This window comes from Triticum aestivum, chromosome 3B, assembly GCF_018294505.1.
Source record: "Triticum aestivum cultivar Chinese Spring chromosome 3B, IWGSC CS RefSeq v2.1, whole genome shotgun sequence".
Classification (NCBI taxonomy): domain Eukaryota; kingdom Viridiplantae; phylum Streptophyta; class Magnoliopsida; order Poales; family Poaceae; genus Triticum; species Triticum aestivum.
Genome location: NC_057801.1, coordinates 673,952,999 through 673,976,632, shown reverse-complemented (window position 1 = coordinate 673,976,632; position 23,634 = coordinate 673,952,999). Strand labels below are relative to the sequence as shown.

General features: G+C 45.3%; 1 protein-coding gene and 2 non-coding genes across 3 annotated transcripts; 2 read left to right on the top strand and 1 right to left on the bottom strand.

The window, feature by feature from the left end:
- Nucleotides 1–8,295: 8,295 nt before the first annotated feature.
- On the bottom strand, nt 8,296–8,377 carry TRNAS-ACU (transfer RNA serine (anticodon ACU)). The gene has a single exon. It is a non-coding gene; the product is annotated as a tRNA-Ser (tRNA).
- A 102-nt stretch (nt 8,378–8,479) lies between these two features.
- LOC123071640 (transcription initiation factor TFIID subunit 9) lies at nt 8,480–21,795 on the top strand. Its single transcript, XM_044495215.1, has 3 exons — nt 8,480–8,611; nt 14,092–14,271; nt 21,448–21,795. The coding sequence occupies exons 1-3, from the start codon at nt 8,480–8,482 to the stop codon at nt 21,793–21,795; spliced, it is 660 nt and encodes a 219-aa protein (XP_044351150.1).
- Nucleotides 21,796–22,290: 495 nt separating this feature from the next.
- On the top strand, nt 22,291–22,363 carry TRNAK-CUU (transfer RNA lysine (anticodon CUU)). The gene has a single exon. It is a non-coding gene; the product is annotated as a tRNA-Lys (tRNA).
- Nucleotides 22,364–23,634: the final 1,271 nt, after the last annotated feature.

Sequence of the window (23,634 nt, the reverse complement as noted above, 5' to 3'; positions counted from 1 at the left end):
TCGGCACGACGAACTGTAGCAACAACGCATACTCAGGGAGAACACTTATACCTTGAAATTTAGTAAGGTATCATCTTATAATGCTACTGTCGTACTAAGCAAAATAAGATGCATAAAAGATAAACATCACATGCAATAAAAATATGTGACTTGATATGGCCATCATCATCTTGCGCTCATGATCTCCATCACCGAAGCATCGTCATGATCTCCATCACCACCGGCGCGACACCTTGATCTCCATCGTAGCATCATTGTCATCTCGCCAACTATTGTTTCTACGACTATCGCTACCGCCTAGTGATAAAGTAAAACAATTACATGGCGATTGCATTGCATACAATAAAGCGACAACCATATGGCTCCTGCCAGTTGCCGATAACTTTGTTACAAAACATGATCATCTCATACAGCAATTTATATCACATCATGTCTTGACCATATCACATCACAGCAAGCCCTGCAAAAAACAAGTTAGACGTCCTCTACTTTGTTGTTGCAAGTTTTACGTGGCTGCTACGGGCTTCTAGCAAGAACTGTTCTTACCTACACATTAAAACCACAATGATTTTTCGTCAAGTATGATGTTTTAACCTTCAACAAGGACTGGTCGTAGTCAAACTCGATTCAACTAAAGTTGGACAGAAACAAACACCCGCTAGCCACCTATGTGCAAAAGCACGTCGGTAGAACCAGTCTCATGAACACGGTCATGTAATGTCGGCCTGGGCCGCTTCATCCAACAATACCGCCGAATCAAAGTAAGACTTTAGTGGTAAGCAATATGACTATTATCGCCCACAACTCTTTGTGTTCTACCCATGCATAAAACATCTACGCATAGACCTGGCTCGGATGCCACTGTTGGGGAACGTAGTAATTTCAAAATTTAGGTGATGCATAGCAACGAGAGGGGAGAGTATGTCCACGTACCCTCGTAGACCAAAAGCGGAAGCATTTCAATAACGCGGTTGATGTAGTCGAACTTCTTCGCGATCCAACCGATCCAAGTACCAAACATACGACGCCTCCGCATTTAGCACACGTTCAGCTCGATGACGCCCCTCGTGCTCTTGATCTAGTTGAGGATGAGGGTGAGTTCTGTCAGCACGACAGCGTGGCAACGATGACGATGATGTTACCGGCATAGGGCTTCACTTAAGCTCTATGATGGTATGATCGAGGTGTGTAACTGTGGAGGGGCACCGCACACGGTTAAGAGAAACTTGTGTGTTCTAGGGTGCCCCCCTACCCCCGTATATAAAGGAGCAAGGGGGAGGCCAGCTAGCCCTAGGGAGCGCCCAAGGAGAGGGAGTCCTACTAGGACTACTAGTCCTAGTAGGATTCCATCACAAGGAAGAGAGGGGGAAGGAAGGAGAGGGAGAGGGAGTAGGAAAGGGGGCGCCGCCCCCTTCCCTTGTCCTATTCAGACTCCAAGGGGGGGGGCGGCTTGCCTTGGGTGCCCTCCCCTCTCTCCATTAAGGCCCATGGTGGCCCATTAATTCCCCCAGGGGGTTCCGGTAACCCCTCCGGCACTTTGGTTTTACCCGAAACTTCCCGGAACACTTCTGGTGTCTGAATAACATGGTCCAATATATCAATATTTATGTCTTGACCATTTCGAGACTCCTCATCACGTCCGTAATCTCATCTGGGACTCCGAACAAACTTCGGTCATCAAAAACACTTAAATCATAATACATATCGTCATCGAACGTTAAGCGTGTGGACCCTACGGGTTCGAGAACTATAGACATGACCGAGACACATTTTCGATCAATAACCAATAGCGGAACCTAGATGCTCATATTGGCTCCTACATATTCTACGACGATCTTTATTGGTCAAACCGCATAACAACATACGTTGTTCCCTTTGTCATCGGTAGGTTACTTGCCCAAGATTCGATCGTCGGTATCATCATACCTAGTTCGTTACCGGCAAGTCTCTTTACTCGTTCCATAATACTTCATCCCACAACTAACTCATTAGTAACATTGCTTGCAAGGCTTATAGTGATGAGCATTACCGAGAGGGTCCAGATCCTAATCTCGATCTATGCCAACCCAACAAACACCTTTGGAGACACCTGTAGAGCATCTTTATAATCACCCATTTACGTTGTGACGTTTGATAGCACACAAGGTGTTCCTCCGGTATTCGGGAGTTGCATAATCTCATAGTCTGAGGAACATGTATAAGACATGAAGAAAGCAGTAGCAATGAAACTGTAACGATCATAATGCTAAGCTAACGGATGGGTCATGTCCATCAAATCATTCTCCTAATGATGTGATCCCATTCATCAAATGACAACACATGTCTATGGTTAGGAAGCATAACCATCTTTGTTTAATGAGCTAGTCTAGTAGAGGCATACTAGGGACACTATGTTTTGTCTATGTATTCACACATGTATTAAGTTTCTGGTTAATACAATTCTAGTATGAATAATAAACATTATCATGAAATAAGGAAATAAATAATAACTTTACTATTTCCTCTAGGGGATATTTCCTTCACCTTATCCTTATTTTCCTTGGAGGTATTTGTGTCAGGAGGTTTTGTAAATAAAACATAAAACACATTATCCATGGAAACCTTAGCACTATCGAGTTGCTTTTTATCATAACCCCTTTGATTTCCAGCAGTGATCCAAGAATAGTGTTGATTAACATCGTTAAAAACTTGTTGGATCATATCTAAAACGGGGACTTGCTTTTTAAGATTCTCATCAAAGATTTGGTTACCTCCAAGCAAATGTCTCATAGCATAATCACTATTATAAAGAATTTCATCAATCATAGGTTTTTCAGTATTCATGCCATAAAAATCAAAGATTTCCCTAGCTTCCCGTATTATGTAGTCAAATTCATTCATCAAAACAAGAGTGGCTAACTTTTTAGCTTTAGGATTCTTTATAACGGGTAACTCATAGAACAATCTTTGGAAGGTGGGATGAGCACGAATAAATCTAGTTTCAAGTTTCAGAACAAGTGCCGAAATAGCTTCTGCATAAGATTTAGTCCTTTTAAGTATAGGAATATCATCAAGACTTAGTTTCCTGACACAATTGAAAAAGTCTTGGATATGTTCTTTTCCCATAAAATCCCCTTGCCCCAAGACAAATGTTTTGGCATCCATATTACCCGTACGCTCCATTTTAGGAGTTAGACCATCATCTGTTTCTGCCATACCAAAGTCACTCATGGTGACGAGTTCAAGCAAATAAGAGATCTGACGAGAAAAACGGTGAATGAAAAAGAGGTCGAATAAAACGACAAATTTTTGTGAAGTGGGGGAGAGGGAAATGAGAGGCAAATGGCAAATAATGTAAATTGCGAGGAGATGAGATTTGTGATTAGGAACCTGGTTGATGTTGAAGATCCTCCCCGACAACGGCGCCATATATTCCTTTTGATGTCTGCTAGAACTACGTCAGTATTTCCCCAAAGAGGAAGGGATGATGCAGTATGGGGACAAGGTATTTCCCTCAGTGATGAGACCAAGGTTATTGAACCAGTAGGAGAACCTCCTCACACCACGTAAACATCACCTGCACACAAATAACAAATACTCACAACCCGACGTGTTAAAGGGGCTGTCAATCCCTTTCGGGTACGGCGCCTCAAGATAGGCAAATAACATAAGGTAAAAGTGGTATATAGGATAAATAGATCGCAGAACAAATAAATTGCAGCAAAAGTTTTTTGGTATTTTTGGTTTAACAGATCTGAAAATAAATGCAAAGGAAGATAGATCGCAAAGGAAAATATGATGAAAAGAGACCCGGGGGCCATAGGTTTCACTAGTGGCTTCTCTCGAGAAAAATAGCAAACAGTGGGAAAACAATTAATGTTGGGCAATTGATAGAACTTCAAATAATCATGACGATATCTAGGCAATGATCATTATATAGGCATCACGTCCAATATTAGTAGACCGACTCCTGCCTGCATCTACTACTATTACTCCACACATCGACCGCTATCCAGCATGCATCTAGTGTATTAAGTTCATGGAGAAACGGAGTAATGCAATAAGAATGATGACATGATGTAGACAAGATCTATTTATGTAGAAATAGACCCCATCTTGTTATCCTTAATAGCAACGATACATATGTGTTGTTTCCCTTTCTATCATTGGGATCAAGCACCGTAAGATCGAACCCATCACAAAGCACCTCTTCCCATTGCAATATAAATAGATCAAGTTGGCCAAAAAAAACCCAAATATCGGAGAAGAAATACGAGGCTATAATCAATCACGCATATAAGAGATTAAAGAAGACTCAAATAACTTTCATGGATAAAAACATAGATCTGATCATAAACTCAAAGTTCATCGGATCCCAACAAACACACCGCAAAAAGACTTACATCATATGGATCTCCAAGAGACCATTGTGTTGATAATCAAGAGAGAGAGAGAGAGGAAGCCATCTAGCTACTAACTACGGATCTGTAGGTCTACAAAGAACTACTCACGCATCATCGGAGAGGCACCAATGGACATGATGCACCCCTCCGAGATGGTGTCTAGATTGGATCTGGTGTTTCTGGACTCTGCGGCGGCTGGAATTGATTTTCGTCGACTCCCCTAGGGTTTCTAGAATATTGGGGTATTTATAGAGCAAAGAGGTGGTTTAGGGGGCACCCGAGGTGGGCATAACCCACCAGGGCGCGCCTGGGCCTCCAGGCATGCCCTAGTGGGTTGTGCTCTCCTCGGAGCAACCCCTAGGTGCTTTCCTGGCCCACTGGATGTCTTCTGGCCCAAAAAAATCCTCAAAAAGTTTCGCTGTGTTTGGACTCCGTTTGGTATTGATTTCGTGTGATGTAAAAAACATGCAGAAAACAACAACTGGCACTGGGCACTGTGTCAATAGGTTAGTACCAAAAAATGATATAAAATAATTGTAAAACATCCAAGAATGATAATATAACAACATGGAAAAATAAAAAATTATAGATATGTTGGAGACGTATCAGTTACATAGGGTGGAAATCCTCTAGTATATATAGGTCAGAGGGGAGGGATAGGGCAGCCACCAAAGGGGAAGGAGGCCCCTTGGTGCGCCAACCTTGTGGGGGAGTCCTACTCCCTCCCCAAGTAGGATTCGCCCCCCCCCCCAATTAGGAAGAGGGGGGCACTTCCACTTGGGCCCTTGTGGCCCAAGTTGCCTTCCACCTTTTGGACTTATTAGGCCCATTGATATTAAATTAAATATATATTTGTTCTAAACATTTTCAGATAATTATATATATATATATATATATATATATATATATGTGTGTGTGTGTGTGTGTGTGTGTGTGTGTGTAGGGAAAATCCATCCTACCACCCGGTGGTAGTTACCCCACATGCCTCATATAATAGCATGTGGTACTATATATATTATTTTATTATTTTAAATATGTTCATATACTATATCTAAGATATTTCAAAACAAGTTACATGAAAAAAAATGGATATGAGCCCATAGTTTTTGTTATATTTGTGAAATATGTACATATTTGTACGAAAAAAGAGCATACTCAAAGAATGGTACATACTACCTAAAAATTTGTATATATACTACCTAATCATTGTTATATACTACATACTACACGTACATACTCTCGGTTTCGACAGATACTATATAGAACATACAAAACGCAAGTGATGGTAACTACCACTGCTTGTAGGAAACATTTGTCCTATAAATATAAATAAATAAATAAATATATATATATATAATTTAACATACCCAGAAACATTTTCCACCGGTATATATTAATCGGTAATACCCGGTATTACCCGATATTCACTAAAACCCTTCCGGTGACCCCGAAACGCTTCCATAACCTCTCAGAACTATTCCAGATATTAATGAAACAATTCCACAAATATATTCTCATCACTCCCGTCCTACTAACACTCAGCGGATTGTGATTACCTTAAACTTGTGACCCTGTAAGTTCGGTAACCATAGACATGAACGAAACCCCTTCGTTCAATGACTGATAGCGGAATTGTGGACATCGATATCGGTCCCTATGATTACACAAATGATATTCGAGTGAACCTTTGGTTATCATGTGATGTTCCCTTTGCTTCACGATACTTCACAAAACTCGGTGTGCATCGGTATCCTCATCACCATGCTCACTAAATTGTTGCTCTCGTTACCGGTTTTGTTCTTCTTTCTCGTTGACATGTTCCGGCATCCCCGGGACGTAGTCACCTGTGTCTGGCCAGATGATGATGGATGCCATGACACTGAGAGGGCCCTAAGAATATCTCCCCATCGTTGGAGGAGCAAATCCCACTCTCGATCTGTCCGGTCACTTGTCAAACTTTCCGGTGTGCCTGAAAGTTGTCATTATGGTCACCTTGTTACAAATGATGTTTGAGCAACCCCAAAGCCCACCGTCCGGTAGGAAGTGACCGAGACACTCTCATGGTCTGAGGAACTAAAACACATGCTAACACCCACGTGTTATAACAGATGATTTCAGATGATATGATCACATAGTATAACAGACAAGTATTGGGTCGATCCAATATGATTGTTCTTCTAACGGCATACCCTCAATGATGTTTTAGGACTATTGTTACACTTAACGATATCCTAAGATCCGGAAAACATGATCACCAAACAACACTTGAGCTGGTACTAGAGGCGAGACAGGGAACCTATTGTTTACCTTTTATCATTCCACACATGCATATGAGTTTTCAACCGAATCGCATATTCCAGGATCATAGCAGTTATAGCATGGAATATAAACTCTTAACTATGAATAATGAAAATATAATAATACAATATTGCCTTTAGGGCATATTTCCAACAATGTTTACCTCTTTCAAACAGTCCTACTCCACATCAATTGCATGGCCAGCCTTAATGCTTCTCTGATTGCCAAAATTTCAGATTCAAACACATCATTGCATGAAAATAGATGTGTGCACGAACAAAAAATGATGCCACCAGAAGCATCCCTTAAAATGATGCCCGTCCCTCCAATACCATCCAAAAAGGAACCATCAATATTAAGTTTAACCCGGCCATCAAGCGAAAACTTCCATATGATGTGATCCATATAAGGCCCACTATTGTATGTTGGTATGACATGTGGATAGCATGTTTGAACACGAGCTTTTCCTTTGGCATGGTCATCATGAAGTAAGTACCAACATCTAGGTAACAAAACATATGGAAGCACATTATTAGGATGCCAATTTTGGAGTAGAGAGAAATAAGCCATAGAAAAAAATTACTCGCAAAAAAGGGAAAAAGTATTGGAAAAAATATCAACGCCCGAGAGATTCAAAACTTTCAAAAGAAAGTGCTCCTATCATATGTTCCAAAGTGACCTTTTGATAATTATGAAGTAAGTACCAACACCTAGGCAACGAAACACTGGAAAGTGGAAACATATTATTATGAAGCCAAATTTGGAGTAGATAGAAATAAGCCACAGAGAAAACAAATATTACTCGTAGAAAGAAAGGAAAAATTATTGATAGGAAAAGATACTTTTTGATCATTATGACAGTGATCTAAATGCTCTTATATCCAACACCTAGGTAACGAAACACCGGAAAGTGGAAATGCATTTATTATGAAGCTAAATTTGGACTAGACAATTTTCTTTCTTCCACTTTCTCCCCGTGGAAGAAAGAAGACCCTTTAACTAGGGTTTCTCGTGCCTCCCACCGGTGCCGCCGTCGGTCTACCTCATCTCTTGTGGTCTCAGGGCTATAGAAGCATGGTGGATCCTGACCTTTGCCGGTGGGAGGGCTCCGTTTCTTCATGCTTTTTTGAGTTTTGTTAGGGTTTGTGTACTGCTCAGAGAGGCGAGGTGGCGGTGGCTCTCTCTTCGGTAGATCCACGTGGATCATGCCTTCTTTCGTCTGTGTTCATGCGTCTACAGGTTGGATCCATCCGATCTACATTTCTCTTCATTGGCGGTGGTTGTTGTTATGGTTCATTGGCGCAATGGGGCCTTAGCACGATGACTTTCCGACTGTCCACTACAACAAGGTTTGCCTAACTCTGATGAGGGAGGGGCGAAGATGGTGGCGCGCCTTCCGCTCGCTTCAATGTTTGGAGTCTCTCTAGGTGGTCTATGGACCTAGATGTATTTTTCGCTTATGATGTTTTTTGTACTATCTTGACACTTGATGAATAGATTAGAAAATTTTCTTGCAAGTTTTTTCTTGGAGTAGATAGAAATAAGCCACAAAAAAAATTATTACTCGCTAAAAGAAGGAAAAAAATTGGTACAAAAAGAATATATCAGAATATATCGACGCCTGAGAGATTCGAACTCTCACGGGGAAACCCCATGTACTTAGTAGGCACACGCCTTAACCACTCGGCCAAAGCGTCTTTGTTGATGCTGTTGCAATCTTCCATCTTTTAATAGGCACAACATCTAACCCTGATTCGTTCCCTGAAACCCCCCACCAGCCAAGACACAGCAATCAGAGCATGGACAGCGGCGGCGTGCAGCCATCGCTTCCGTCTGCGGCGGCGGCGGGAGGAACTTCCGTCCCGGACGAGCCTCGTGACGCGCGCGTGGTGCGGGAGCTCCTCCGGTCGATGGGGCTCGGCGAGGGCGATGTAAGTACTGCAGTGCTTACGATGGGCGTCAACCAAGAGAGAAGGCGTAATCAAGTGAAGAAGAAGGCGTAACCAAGGCGCGGGAGAGTTCAAATGTGTGGAGTGGGCATTTGGGCTTCAGGCCTTGTAATAGTTGGGCCATGGGCCTTGTAAAGTGAAAGCTAGACTGGTGGATATAACCAGCCAGCCAGGTAGCGTGTGAAAGGCATCGAAAAGGAAATAGATCATTCTGAGCCGCTGGCTCTTCTCTTCCTCCTCTCGCTGTCTTCTCTCCTCTCTGTCCCCAAATTCAAATCCTATCCTACCAATCCTACCTCTGATCGCCGGCGGCGAAACCGTTCGACCCCAGGTCGTGACAGTCTGGTATTCAGAGCCACCGCTTCCGCCCATGCGCCCTAATTTTTTTTCCTTGATTCGTACCCAGCAAATCTGACGCGAAGGTTTCAGATTGCTCTCGGGCTTGATCTGAGTAATTCCGGACCTGAGGTGGGTTGAATTGGGGAAAAGCCGCCGCCACGACGACATTCAAGCCTAACCCGCAAAACAGGTTCCTGGCGGACGAGATGGAGGCGTTCCAGGAACGGATGCTCAAGGAATTCGCCGTGCTCCGCGAGAACCAGAGCAAATTGGCGGTCGTGGATGACATCTGTGCGAAGCTGGCATCGCTGGATGTGAAGCTCACAGAGCAAGCGGCGCGCCTGGATCAAGTGCACGTCAAGGTCGATCTCTCCTGCGACACGTTGGGGCAAGTGCAGCAGGGGCAGCTTCATGCGGCGAGAGGAGACAAGACCACGGGGCAGGGCGAGAGCTCTTCGCCCACAGCATCTGAGGTTTCCGATGGGATCCTCGGCGCAGGACCGCATTACAGGCAACCACCACCACCAGTCCAGGTACCTGCTACACTGCCCATTGTTCAGTTGCCCGTGCTGATTGCAGTCGAGGAGAATGGTAACAAGCGCCAATGGATGCCTAAGATGGATTTTCCGAGGTTTGATGGTTCGAATGTGCAGATTTGGTTGGATAGATGCGAGGCTTTCTTCCAGTTGTATCACATACCTGCAAATTTCAAAGTTACTTCTGCTTCTCTGTACCTGACGGATAACGCTGCACATTGGTATCAAGCATTCAAGCAGACTGCAGCGTTCCATACTTGGGAACAATTCTGTGAGGCCATTCTGAAGGAATTTGATGTGGATGTTTACCGTCAGAAGATGAAGGAGTTGATGCTGCTCAAGCAAACAGGTACTGTCGAAGAATATAAGCACCAGTTCCTGCACTTAGTGTATACGGTCAGGTTGTATGAGCCAACAATCAGCGACACATTCCTGATCACTCGCTTTGTGATGGGACTGAAGGACGAACTTCGTGCTGGGGTGGAAGTTCAGATACCTACAACAATACAAATGGCTTCCCTGTATGCCTCAGTTCAGGAAGGGTTACTGCTGCAACAAAAAACTCCTAAACCACCTTTCTCCAAAAACTCTTATACAAAGAGTGACAGTAAACCTTAGCTGGCCACATGTGACTTGTGGAAAGCAAAGTAGCTCAAGGAGTACAGGCGTGCTAATGGGTTATGTTACAAGTGTGGGGAGAAGTTCATGCCAGGTCACATGTGTAATCAACCCACTGTTCAAACAGGTCAGCTCAAGGCTGCAGAAATGGTGGATCCCCATGAGATCATCTCGGATGCAGTATTAGATGCTCTGGTGACTGCTGGCCATGAGGAATGTGCAGCTATCTCAGCAACAGCTTTGTCAGGAGCACCTCACCCTAGAACAATTCAGTTGAGGGCATTGGTTGGGAATCAGGTTGTGCTCATTCTGATAGATTCAGGCAGTACTGACTCATTTGTGGATCAGACCTTACTGAGCAGGATTTCTGTGACTACAGCAAAGTTACCAGTGCCAATACAAGTCAGAGTTGCTAATGGAAATCTGGTGAAGTGCACTGAATGTGTCCCTCAATTAACCTGGTGGTTGAAGGGGCATAGTTTCACTAGTCCTATGCATGTTTTTCCCTTGGGTGGTCATGACATTATTCTGGGTATAGATTGGCTTGAGCAATGGGGCGTTATGCAGTGCCACTGGGCAGCAAAGTGGATACAATTCCAATATGAAGGACAAGAAGTCAGACTGCAAGGAGTGTTGCCAGTACAGCAAGACCACATTGAGGAAATATCAGCTGAGCAATTACTTAAATGGGAAAAGGGTAATGATGTGTGGGCAACAGCACTTCTGAACCGCATTACTATGGAACCTGCTGTAGAAATTCCTCCTGCAGTACAACAAATCTTAAATAGAAACAAAGAAGTATTTTAAGAACCAAAGACACTTCCTCCTCACAGAGCCTTGGATCATGCCATCCACTTGAAACCTGATGCGGTACCAGTAAACTGTAGACCATACAGGTATTCTCCTTTGCAAAAAGATGAAATAGAGAGGCAGGTATCTGAAATGTTACAAGCAGGGCTGGTTACTCCCAGCATAAGTCCTTTTGCTTCTCTTGTTTTTTTGGTAAAGAAGAAAGATGGGACTTGGAGATTCTGTGTGGATTATAGAAGGCTGAATGACCTGACAATCAAAAGTAAATTTCCTTTGCCTGTGATTGATGAATTGTTGGATGAATTAGGGGGCTCCAAATGGTTTTCCAAGTTGGACCTTCGAGCTGGGTATCATCAGATCAGGATGAAAGAGGAAGATGAGCACAAGACTGCATTTAAAACTCACCATGGCCAGTTTCAGTTCAGAGTTGTTCCATTTGGGCTAGCCACTGCTCCAGGCACATTCCAATGTGTTATGAACTTTGTGTTTGCAAGACCAAATAGGAAGTTTGTATTAGTGTTTATGGATGATATTCTAGTGTTCAGTCAGACTTTTGAGGAACATTTAGAACACTTACAGATTGTGTTTGATCTTCTGAAAGAGCACTAGTTCTATGTGAAGGAAAGCAAGTGTGCTTTTGCACAACAGGCTATGGAATACCTGGGCCACATTATTTCCGATCAAGGAGTGGCCACTGACCCAGCGAAAACAGAAGCTATGGTGAATTGGCCTGTTCCTACATCAGACACTGAGTTGAGGGGATTTTTGGGATTAACAGGATATTACAGAAAATTTGTTAAGAACTATGGTCTGCTTGCCAAACCCCTGACTGCTTTGCTGAAGAAACAGTCTTTTGTGTGGTCTGAATCTGCTCAGCAGGCTTTCCAACAGTTGAAGAGTGCTATGGCAACTACTCCAGTACTTGCCCTGCCTGATTTCAACAAGACATTTACAGTAGAGACAGACGCTTGCAACACTGGAGTGGGTGCTGTGCTTACTCAGGAAGGTCACCCTGTGGCTTATTACAGTAAAGCATTGGGAGTGGTCAGTCAAAAACTTCAATATATGAAAAAGAGTTCCTAGCTATCATGATGGCAGTGGATAGGTGGAGATCATATCTGTCTCGAGCACCGTTTATTATTAAAACGGATCATCAGAGCTTGTGTCACTTGGGGGACCAAAATTTGACCTCAGATCTTCAGAGAAAAGCAATGACAAAGTTAGTGGGGCTACAATTCAGCATTCAATGCAAAAAGGGAGTGGAAAATACTGCAGCAGACGCTTTGTCAAGAGTGGCTCATTTGTTTGTGGCACAGGTAGTATCCACTAGCAAACCTGTGTGGATTCAGGAAATTCTCAATTCATATACTGTAGACCCTAATGCTCAACTTATGCTACAGAAGTTAGCAATGGACAGCAAGACTTGTCCTGGGTTTCAACTACAGGAAGGCCTCATTAAACAAGAAGGGAAGATATGGGTGGGAGCAAATACAGGCTTGCAGACCAAGTTAATACAGGCTTTCCACTCAAGTCCAATAGGTGGTCACTCTGGCATTTTGCCAACTTATCACAGAGTGAAACAGTTGTTTAGCTGGTCAGGTATGAAAGCAGATGTGGAAAGTTTTGTCAAGCAATGCAGTGTGTGTCAGCAAGCTAAGCATGAACTTTGCAAAAGTCCTGGAATGCTGCAACCACTTCCTATACCTGACAGTCCTTGGCAATCAATTAGTATGGACTTTATTGAAGGATTACCAAAATCTGATGGCTATAATGCAATTCTTGTTGTGGTCGATCGACTGACCAAAGTGAGTCATTTCCTCCCCTTGAAACACCCCTTCACTGCTGCTTCTGTTGCCAAAGTCTTTCTCAATACCATTGTCAAGCTGCATGGGTTACCACTGGTGATCGTATCAGACAGAGATAAGATTTTCACGAGTGCATTTTGGAAGGAGCTGTTCGGAGTGTGGGGTACATAATTGCACATGAGCACAGCTTACCATCCCCAAACGGATGGGCAGATAGAGCGTGTTAATCAGTGCCTGGAAATGTATTTACGCTGTGCTGTGAATGAGTTTCCAGCTAAATGGTCCACCTGGTTGTCGCAAGCTGAGTTTTGGTACAACACCACGTACCATTGTTCCTTGGGTTGTACTCCTTACAAAGCTCTGTATGGCCATGATCCGGACATTGGACAGTTGTTGGGTCACAACTCTTCGCTCAATACAGATGTGCAAACCTGGTTGACTGAACACCAGCACCATACTGCAGCATTGAGGGACCATTTGGCTCGCACTCAGTGCAAGTACAAACATTTTGCAGATCGGAAAAGATCAAAACGTGTGTTTGCAGTGGGTGAGATGGTTTATTTGCGTCTCCAGCCGTATACACAATCTACAGTGGTCAACAGGCCATGTCCCAAACTTGCACTCAAGTACTTCGGGCCATACAAAGTGTTGGACAAAATTGGAGAAGCGGCTTACCGACTTGAATTACCCAGAGGCAGTCAGGTACACCCGGTTTTCCATGTCTCCCAGCTCAAAGGGCATGTTCCTGATCATACACCCGTCTTCGTCAATTTGCCCAAGCCAGTGGATCTGTCCGTACCTGGCATAATTCCAGAGGCAGTGCTCGATTGACGATTGGTGAAAAAGGGGAACAACTCTCACTTGCAAGTGCTGATAAAATGGGCTACAGTACCACCATCGTCGGCCACATGGGAAGATTATGACGTGCTCAAGGCGCGTTACCCAGCTGCACCAGCTTGGGGACAAGCTGGTTCTTTAGGGGCGGGTACTGTAAGTACTGCAATGCTTACGATGGGCGTCAACCAAGAGAGAAGGCGTAATCAAGTGAAGAAGAAGGCGTAACCAAGGCGCGGGAGAGTTCAAATGTGTGGAGTGGGCATTTGGGCTTAAGGCCTTGTAATAGTTGGGCCATGGGCCTTGTAAAGTGAAAGCTAGACTGGTGGATATAACCAGCCAGCCAGGTAGCGTGTGAAAGGCATCGAAAAGGAAATAGATCATTCTGAGCCGCTGGCTCTTCTCTTCCTCCTCTCGCTGTCTTCTCTCCTCTCCGTCCCCAAATTCAAATCCTATCCTACCAATCCTACCTCCGATCGCCGGCGGCGAAACCGTCCGACCCCAGGTCGTGACAGGCGAGTACGAGCCGCGTGTCGTGCACCAGTTCCTGGACCTGGCCTACCGCTACGTAGGGGACGTGCTCGGCGACGCCCAGGTCTACGCCGACCACGCAGCCAAGCCCCAGCTCGACGCCGACGACGTCCACCTCGCCATCCAGGCCAAGGTCAACTTCTCCTTCTCCCAGCCGCCGCCCCGCGAGGTAAGAGTACGACCAATCTCACCAGAACCCCTAGTATATTATCCTCGTTAGATTCCGAAATTTACTAGGTTCCGTAGCTTCATCATACGATCTGGTGCACGACACGCAACGGCCCTGCTGCTACCTTCCTCAATTGGTGAATGACAAAACAATCTCCTATGAACCTATCAGATTCAGAGGGAGTAATGTTGTGGCCTCCAGTAGTCCAGTTGGGGAAATAGTAAGAATAGTAGAGGATGTGCAGATGTGTCGCGGAACAAATAATCTCCATACAAGAAATCATTTCAGTTAATTGCTGGTTCTTGGCTGAGAGATATTTCTTGGGAAAATTTAAATTTCAAATAAGGTTGGATTTATTAATAGAATACATTGTTCAGTAAGAGATTCGGTTAGAAGCCATCATCCACAATGAAGAGATACGGTTTTGAATCCTTCAGCTAACGAAATATTATTCTGTCTACACTTGTAGCCGTCTGAGGGACCAACATATCAGTCAGTTTTACACTGAAATTATAAGGAAAACATAGGAGGGAATGTGGGATTCGAACCCAGATTCATCCCCAAATTCTCAACCTCTCAAGTAGTACTAGTACTCTAGCACCCTACCATGAGGACCAAGATGACTCCTTTATCCTTTAGGAAGTTGGAACCAACCGAACTTTTGCCAATTTTGTAGGTAACTAGGGAATGCCGACATTTAAATCCCTGGGTGCAGCTAGTAGCAGAGGATGCAAGGAGAGTCCAGTGGCAGCTGATTAACGTTCAACTTAATCCATGTGTTGTTATGAATGTTCAGCTGAGCCCATGGCTCATTTGGAAAGTTGAATGCTTATCTGCTGAAGGGTTCAAAATCTTAGGAATCATGTGCCGCTAGTAGTTCCATTTACACAATGTAACCTTTGAGAAGAGAACCAATCAAGAAATAAATACCCTCTTCTGTTAGTGCAGATATGCTGCTGGTGCTGCAGCAGCTGTCTTACTGTTGGAATTGGAAACAACAAGAACACACGGTTTCCTTATTAGTTGGCTTTACTCTAGATATATTATGTGTATTATCGTTAGATTGGAAGACTCTCATCGGATGGGTCAAATCAAATAATCACATACAAGGGAGAGCATCTGTTAGAGCCTCTAGACCGGAGGGTATTCCTGTAGCCAGAAGGTGCTAGAGGGTTAACAAGGCACCGTAGCCAGCGCAGATCAGAAAGGTAACAACGTAGTGGGGGAATAGTGATTAGGGAAGACTTCATTATTGATAACTTGCATCAGTCGCTGCAGCTAGGGGACCTTTATATAGGCGACTCAAGACTAGTGCCCTGGACTGGTACAAACTCAAACTGCTGCAGAACAGGACTACTGCAGGTTCTATTGAAATGACTCTTAACTTAGGGAACGAAATATCCTTTCCTTAATAGACTCTTAGCGGATTCCAACTCAGGTGTGGCTGTTGTGGCCTGTGGGCTTCATTGGAACCCCCCACGTAAACATTCCGTAGTAGGAAACGATTTTTGGGAATGCGCATGGCTAGATTTTTATAACAAGAAGAAACGAACAGGGTATGATTCTTAATGTGTACATGGCTGGCATCTGAAGATATATACCTAAAATGTTGATGAATCATATTAAGGTAGTACAAAAATATTAGAGATTGAGGGTCATGCACAAGTGTACTCACTTGCATGTTAGCTGCTAGGTGCAGGTAAAGAAGATCTTGCATGGATAAAGGGCATGAGCAACTCATGCGGCTATGTGTCACGCCCAGTATGCGACCCTATCCAAAAGGAACTCGAAGGTCCCACCAAGGATAGACCCGCATATTGAAACGCTTTTGCAAGGTGGATATCATTACATCAACATTACATAATAGATGGGGATACATACAAGAGGCATACAATGCCGCATGAATACAACATTACAATACATCAGAGCATCATCCGACTACGGATGAAACACAAACAAAAACTCAAACGACATCACCCTGCTAGCCCAGGCTGCCGACCTGGAACCTATCCCCTGATCGAAGAAGAAGTAGAAGAAGAACTCAACGCAAGCAAGCATCGCTCTCGCGTCATGATCATCGCATAACCTGTACCTGCAACTGTTGTTGTAATAATCTGTGAGCCACGAGGACTCAGCAATCCCATTACCATGGGTATCAAGACTAGCAAAGCTTAAAGGAAATGGAAGGGGTAAAGTGGTGAGGCTGCAGCAGCGACTAAGCATGATATGGTGGCTAACATATGCAAATCAGAGCGAGAAGAGAGCAAAAGGAACGGTCGTGAAACTAGCAATGATCAAGAAGTGATCCTGAACTCCTACTTACGTGAAACATAACCCAGAAACCGTGTTCACTTCCCGGACTCCGCCGAGAAGAGACCATCACGGCTACACACGCGGTTGATGTGTTTTAATTCGGATCTGGTGTCAAGTTATGTACAACCGGACATTAACAAATTCCCATCTGCCTATAACCGCAGGCACGGCTTTCGAAAGATTATACCCTGCAGGGGTGTCCCAACTTAGCCCATGACAAGCTCTCGCGATCAACGAAGGAATAGACCTTCTCCCAGGAAGACCCGATCAGACTCGGAATCCCGGTTTACAAGACATTTCAACAATGGTAAAACTAGACCAGCAAGCCGTCCGATGCGCCGACAAATCCCGATAGGAGCTGCACATATCTCGTTCTCAGGGCAACACCGGATGAGACTAGCTACGAGTAAAACCAACCCTCAAGTTGCCCCGAGGTGGCCCCGCAGGCAGCTTAGTTCGGACCAACACTTAGACAAGCACTGACCCGGGGGGGCTAAAATAAAGATGACCCTCGGGTTGGCCGACCCAAGGGAAAGGATAGGTGGTGGTGAGGCAAATGGTAAAACCAAGGTTGGGCCTTGCTGGAGGAGTTTTATTCAAAGCGAACTATCAAGGGGGTCCCATAAATCACCCGACCGCGTAAGGAACGCAAAATCCGGGAACATAACACCGGTATGACGGAAACTAGGGCGGCAAGAGTGGAACAAAACACTAGGCAAAAGGCCGAGTCTTCCACCCTTTACCAAGTATATAGATGCATTAATAATATAAGAGATATTGTGATATCCCAACCAAAATCCTGTCCACCATGGAGAAATCTTCAATTTCACCTGCAACTAGCAACGCTATAAGAGGGGCTGAGCAAAAGCGGTAACATAGCCAAACAATGGTTTGCGTAGGAAAAGTGTCAAAGGTTAGAGGTTCATGGCAATTTGGGATGGCTTGATAAATAGGTGATAGGTAGCGCAACATAGCGGTAGAACGAAACAAATAGCATAGCAATGATAGTAGTGAGATCCAGGGTAGCGGTCATCTTGCCTGAAATCCCGCAAGGAAGAAGAACGAGTCCATGAAGAAGACGAACGGATGAAGCCGAACCAAGCGTAGACGAACGAATCCTCACGATCGCAACGAAACAGGAACTATCGAAAAGAAGCACACAACATAGTAAACACACCACACATGAACAAGGCATGATGTGCAACCAAGCATGACGCATGACAAGGCTACATGAAGCTACTCACGGCAAGGGATGATGCAAACGAGAACAACACATCAAGGCAAGTTTAAATGAGGCCGGGAACAACATATAACAATTCCGGTAAGTCCTCATATGCATATTTCGAAATTGGTCCAGATCTGAATAAACCTTATGTTCAAGTTGTTAAACATCAAGTTAAGATGCACAAGATGATCTACATGAGATTCTAGTCAAGTTACATATAAAGTTCATTAGATTCGGAGCTACGGCTTAGAAGATATGAGCAAAACAAGTTAAACATGGCATTGATGCAAAATGCACCCAAACATCAAGCAAACACCTCAAAACAAGGATGCAACATGATAATATGAAGCTACATGCAATTCTAAGCAAGTTTCATATAGAGCACACTCAAAACGGAGCAACGGTTCAACACACACACATGATACAAGTTTAAAGGACAAGCTGTCCAAAACAGCAACTAGGCATATTGCAAGCATCAAAACAACATGCTACAGCACCTCAACATGAAAACAAAAGGCATGGGCATGATGTACAGGTAAAGCATAACAAAACATGAACACTGAGCTATCTCCAGAAATCACTAGAACATGCTCAAACACACATGATAAGATTGCAAGTTATAACAATTTCAGACTTTGCAGAAAATAACATCACGATGCAATGTTCAGAGCTATCAAACAACATGTTACAGGAACTTATCATGGCAAACAAAGGAATGGCATGAATCTACTAAATGCATAGATCAAAAGTCCTTACTGACCATAAGCCAAAAGGATCAGAAAATATGATGGCACCCATGTAAACATGGCAAGTTATTATACAGATTCATACATGGCAGGAACATAATTATGAAGGCATGTAGATGAGCTTGTGCAACTCACTACAGAGCAATACATGGCATGGCAAGGCAACCAACAGTAAGAAGACATATTTGTGAAGCTAAGCATGGCAATAGCAAGGTCATAGGGTGCATGGATCACTAGGAAACACATGGAAACAACTGAACTTAATGTAAACAGGCTGACAGCAACATTATGAAGCAACTTTAGAGCAAGATTACAACAAGCTACAGCAACCTATAAATGCAACCAGGGGCATGGATGGATAGAGGACGACATGTAGATCAAAACATGTTTATAAAACATCTCCAGATTATGCATAGAATGATTAGTAGCAACATGTTTATATAGCATCACGAAATAACAGATTCAGCCTAGCAAAACAGCAACATCATGGACCCTACTTAACAAGCTTGAATCACTCACCACAAGTCATTGCATGACAAGATAAGCATAGCATCATCAAGAAGACATGTTTGTGAAACAACCCAAGTCAAGAACAAGACCATAGCATGCAAGGATCAACTATAGCAACATTGGCCAAATTGAATAACATGTAAACAATCTGCCAGGAAACATTTTGAAGCAAAAGTAGAGCACTCAAATGACATGCTAGACTACTCCATAATTGCAACAAAGGGCATGAATGGATATACAATAACCATATGTTCAAAACACCCTTACTGAAGTATCTCAAAATATGCATGGATCTCTCTGTGGCATCAAGTTTATATGGCATGAAAATAACAGCAGAACAGGGACTAAAATCAGCAACATCACGATGCCTAGTTTGCATGCTTGTGCTAGTCACCACATTGATCACAAAAATACATGGTAAGCACCTCTGTAAAGAAGACATGGCATAGTTCAAAACACATGTAGACATCAACCTCATAGGATGCACACATCAATCACGGCAAAAATGACAAAAGAGCTCGTTCTCATAACAGACAGCAGAAAACATTATGAAGCACTCTTACAACGATGATTCAGGCATCAAGATGAGCCCAAATAAATATGATGCAATGGAATGAAATGATGTACTCGTCGAGACGAACAATTTGACATATTACACGCACAAAACAGAGCTACGGATGCAGAGATATAGCAGGTCAAACATGGCATAATTATTGCAAAATATCAGGGACTTAGTAGATTCGGGGAAGGAGAAAAATCAACCTCTCGGCACGGATTTTGATGCAGCGCGGATCTCGCCGGAGGGACTTGCCGGAGAAGACGCCGGAGAGGAGGGAGACGGCCGGGGACGGACGGATCCGGCCGGGGTCGACGCGGGGGCGCTACGGGGGCGTCGGATCTTGCCGGAGCGAGGACGGGGCGCGCCGGCTCCGGCGGAGCTCGGCGAGGCGAGGCGCGGGCGAAGGCATACGGCGGCGGGACGGAGCCGGCCGGGGGCGGCCAGGGCGCGCGGCGGCGAGGCCGGGCGACGCGGAGGGGGCGCTCGCCGGTGCGGGGCGGAGCGGGGCCGCGGCGGCGGGCGGCCGGCGCCGGGCGGCGGGGGAGCCAGGCGGCCGCGGGGCGCGGGCGGCGGCGGCGAAGAGGCGGGGCGGCGCGTGGGGCAGGCGCGGGCGGCCGGAGCGGCGCGCGGGCCTGGCGGGCCGGATCCGGGCCCGCATGGGCCGGCGGCGGGAGCGGACGCAGGCGTGGGCGACGTGGCGGCGGGGGATTGGGCGCGGCGGCGGGGAAGGTGACGTGTCGCGCCCTGATTGGGCAAAACGACGTGGCGGCTGGACATATCCGGCGGGGCTGGACATGTCCGGCGCGCGAGGGGAGCGGGGCTAGGGTTTCGTCTGCGAATTCGTCCGCAAATTTCGGGGGAGGGGCTAGTTTTAAAGGTGGAGGGAGCTAGGAGAGTCCAAATGAGGAGCGGTTTTCAGCCACGCGATCGTGATCGAACGACCGAGAGCATGGAGGGGAGTTAGATGGGTTTTTGGGCCACTTTGGAAGGGGTGTTGGGCTGCAAAGAGAAGGAGGCTTTACGGTTACCCGGTTAACCGTTGGAGTACCAAACGACCTCCAAATGACACGAAACTTGACAGGCGGTCTACGGTGCTATATCAAGGCCGCTTGGCAAGACTCACTCCATTCCGAGAAAATTTAATACCCGCACACAATGAGAGATGAAAGGGGAACGCCGGAGGGCATAGGAGCGCCGGATTGCAAAATGGACAACGGAGAAAAGGCTCGTATGCATGAGACAAACACGTATGCAAAATGAAATGCACATGATGACATAATAAAATGCAACACGCAAGCAAATGACATGGCAACAACGACGAATAACTGGCAGACACATGGCGCATCGGATCCGGGGCGTTACACTATGCTTGTTTTACGGTTTAACAGATCCCTGGAAATTCAAGCTGACACAAAAGTACTTTGTTTGCATGGGTGGATGACAAGTCATTTTGCTGAGGTTACAGGTCCTACTTGAATTGGCAAGCTGACATATAGAAACACGAAACAAACAGGGTATGATTCTTAATGTGTATGAGGCTGGCATCTGAAGATATACCTAAAATGTTGATGAATCATATTAGGTAGTACAAATATATTAGAGATTGAGGGTCACTGACAAGTGTACTCACTTGCGGGTTAGCTGGTAAGTGGTAACTGCTACTAAGTAAGATCTTGCGTAGATAAAGGCTATGAACAACTCTTGTGCTTATGCTTTGAAGTCAAGTGCTTGTTTTATGTTTTATCAGATCCCTGGAAATTCACGTTGACACACTGTACTCTATCTGCATAGGTGTATGACAAGTAATTTTGCTGATGTCACAGGTTCTACTTGAATTGGCACGCAGCCGGAACAAGATCCCGCTGCCCAAGTCTATCGCTCCACCTGGCTCGATTCCTCTGCCACCTAAGCAGGACACTTTGTTGAGTGAAAACTACCAGCTCCTACCCGCACTGAAGCCACCAGCTCAGACTGAAGAGACGAAAGTTGACAACGAGGGAGCCGACGCGATCCCTGCCAATCCTAGTCCAAACTATTCACAGGATCAGAGGAGCAGCGAGCAACATCAGCCTCACAGCCAGAGCCAGAGGGTTTCTTTCCAACTGAACGCGGTGGCTGCCGCGGCTGCAAAGCGTCCTTTAGTGACAATTGATCAGTTGAACATGGGCTAACTAACTGGTGCTTGTGTAGCTTGCTGGAACCGCCCTTTCTGGCTAGCGCCCTCCTATTTCACCATGAAAAAATGATGTTTGTTGAGGAAAGGGGGCAGCCTTGCAAGTAGTGTAAGTAGTAGCCATGCACCTCTGGTTAATTAATTTCTGTGCATCATTATCAACTTATGGATTTTGTATATCTTGTCGAACTTGAGCTGTCCCGTCGTTGTTTCTGAATGCTAAATCAGTGTTTCTATTGCGACTGTGTTCCCATTATGCTTTTGGTGGCATGTGGCACATATTTGGTTGGTTAAAATGAGGACCAAACAAACTAAGTGTACAATATAGAAAGAAATCTTTTTTGATCGATATAGAGATAAATCTGTACTTCACTATTTTTGTCATTTTATATCAGTGTTTGCTTCTTTTTTGCTAGGGGGAGTAGGATGTAGTGACACCTTCTATGCGTCTCACATGGAAGAGTTAATAGGAAATCAAAACAAAAACAGCACAACCCGTCTAGCTCAGTTGGTAGAGCGCAAGGCTCTTAACCTTGTGGTCGTGGGTTTGAGCCCCACGGTGGGCGACCTCTTTTTTTCCATTCCCTTTTTCCATTCCGCACAGTAGTCGATTTCCATGCGCAACGCATGAATGATGAATCGGCTTGTAATTTGTACGCAGGAACCTGCCTTTGCTCAAGTTGCGTTAGAATAGTTTCTTTTTTCCAAAATAGTTCCGGACCTGACCCAAGCCACACAGCAGTTCGAACTTGGCCCGCAAATTTTTTTGCCGCAGCCCGCAAACCGCATGTCCCGAGCAGTATAACTGCGGTTTCGCGACCCTTTTTGGGGTCCAAACCCTATCCCCCGCCGCCGCGAGCCACCCGATTCCCCTTTTCCCTCTCGCAATTTCTCACCGCCGGCGACCACCCGCCCCGCCTCCATCCGCCATGTGGGGGCGAATGTGGAGCTCCGGACACAGCTCCGGCAGCAGATCCGGCCGTGAGCGCGACACGGAGCGCGAGCGGCACGTCCGGGCGGATGGCGCGAGGAAGCGCGGCACCCGGAGGTGGACCAACCGCGGGATGTCGCCGCCGCCGAGCTTCAACCGCCGCGAGGCAGAGGAGTACGACAACTGTCATGGAATTGTCACGTCAGATGTCCTAGTGAAAGGACTTAGTCGTGGAGCCATCGCAACTAGGAAGCTTAAAGGGGTTAATCGGGACAAAGGACACGGGGTTTATACTGGTTCGGCCCCTTAAGGTGAAGGTAAAAGCCTATGATCCAGTTTTGAGTGGAATTGCTTATGTCTCGATTACCAGGGAGCGAAATCGCTTGACCTAGCTCTCGATCTGATGTTACTTGCCCTGAACCACCGTCGGGTCGTCCCTTTATATACAGAGGTCGACGCCCAGCGGCTCACAGAGTCCCGGCCGGTTCACAAACAGTGTCCGGCTCAGTCTCTACCTATTCTTGCCTTACAATACAAGTTATGTACATATGGCAGTTTATCTCTACGAGCCTTAAGTCGCCTTTGGGCTTTGGGCCCTTAACTGAACCGCCATCTTCAAGCTTCGTCTTGGGCTTCAAGAGCCTTTATAGGTATAACCCGGCCCCTCCTGGGCGGGTCGTACCTAATAGTTATATCCCCAATATTAGGCCCCAGATTGATTTGCACTGGTTCATGTCAATCTTCAACACTTAAGAAAAATTCTTCTGCTTTTTGCTTGTATAAAAATTTTGTAACCCGCCATGATGTCATCCTTTGGATTTGTGGTAACCCGTCATGACATCATCTGCCATTAATACACGTTTTGTCCAACATATCTCAACGGATCCTTATCTTAATGACCATCCC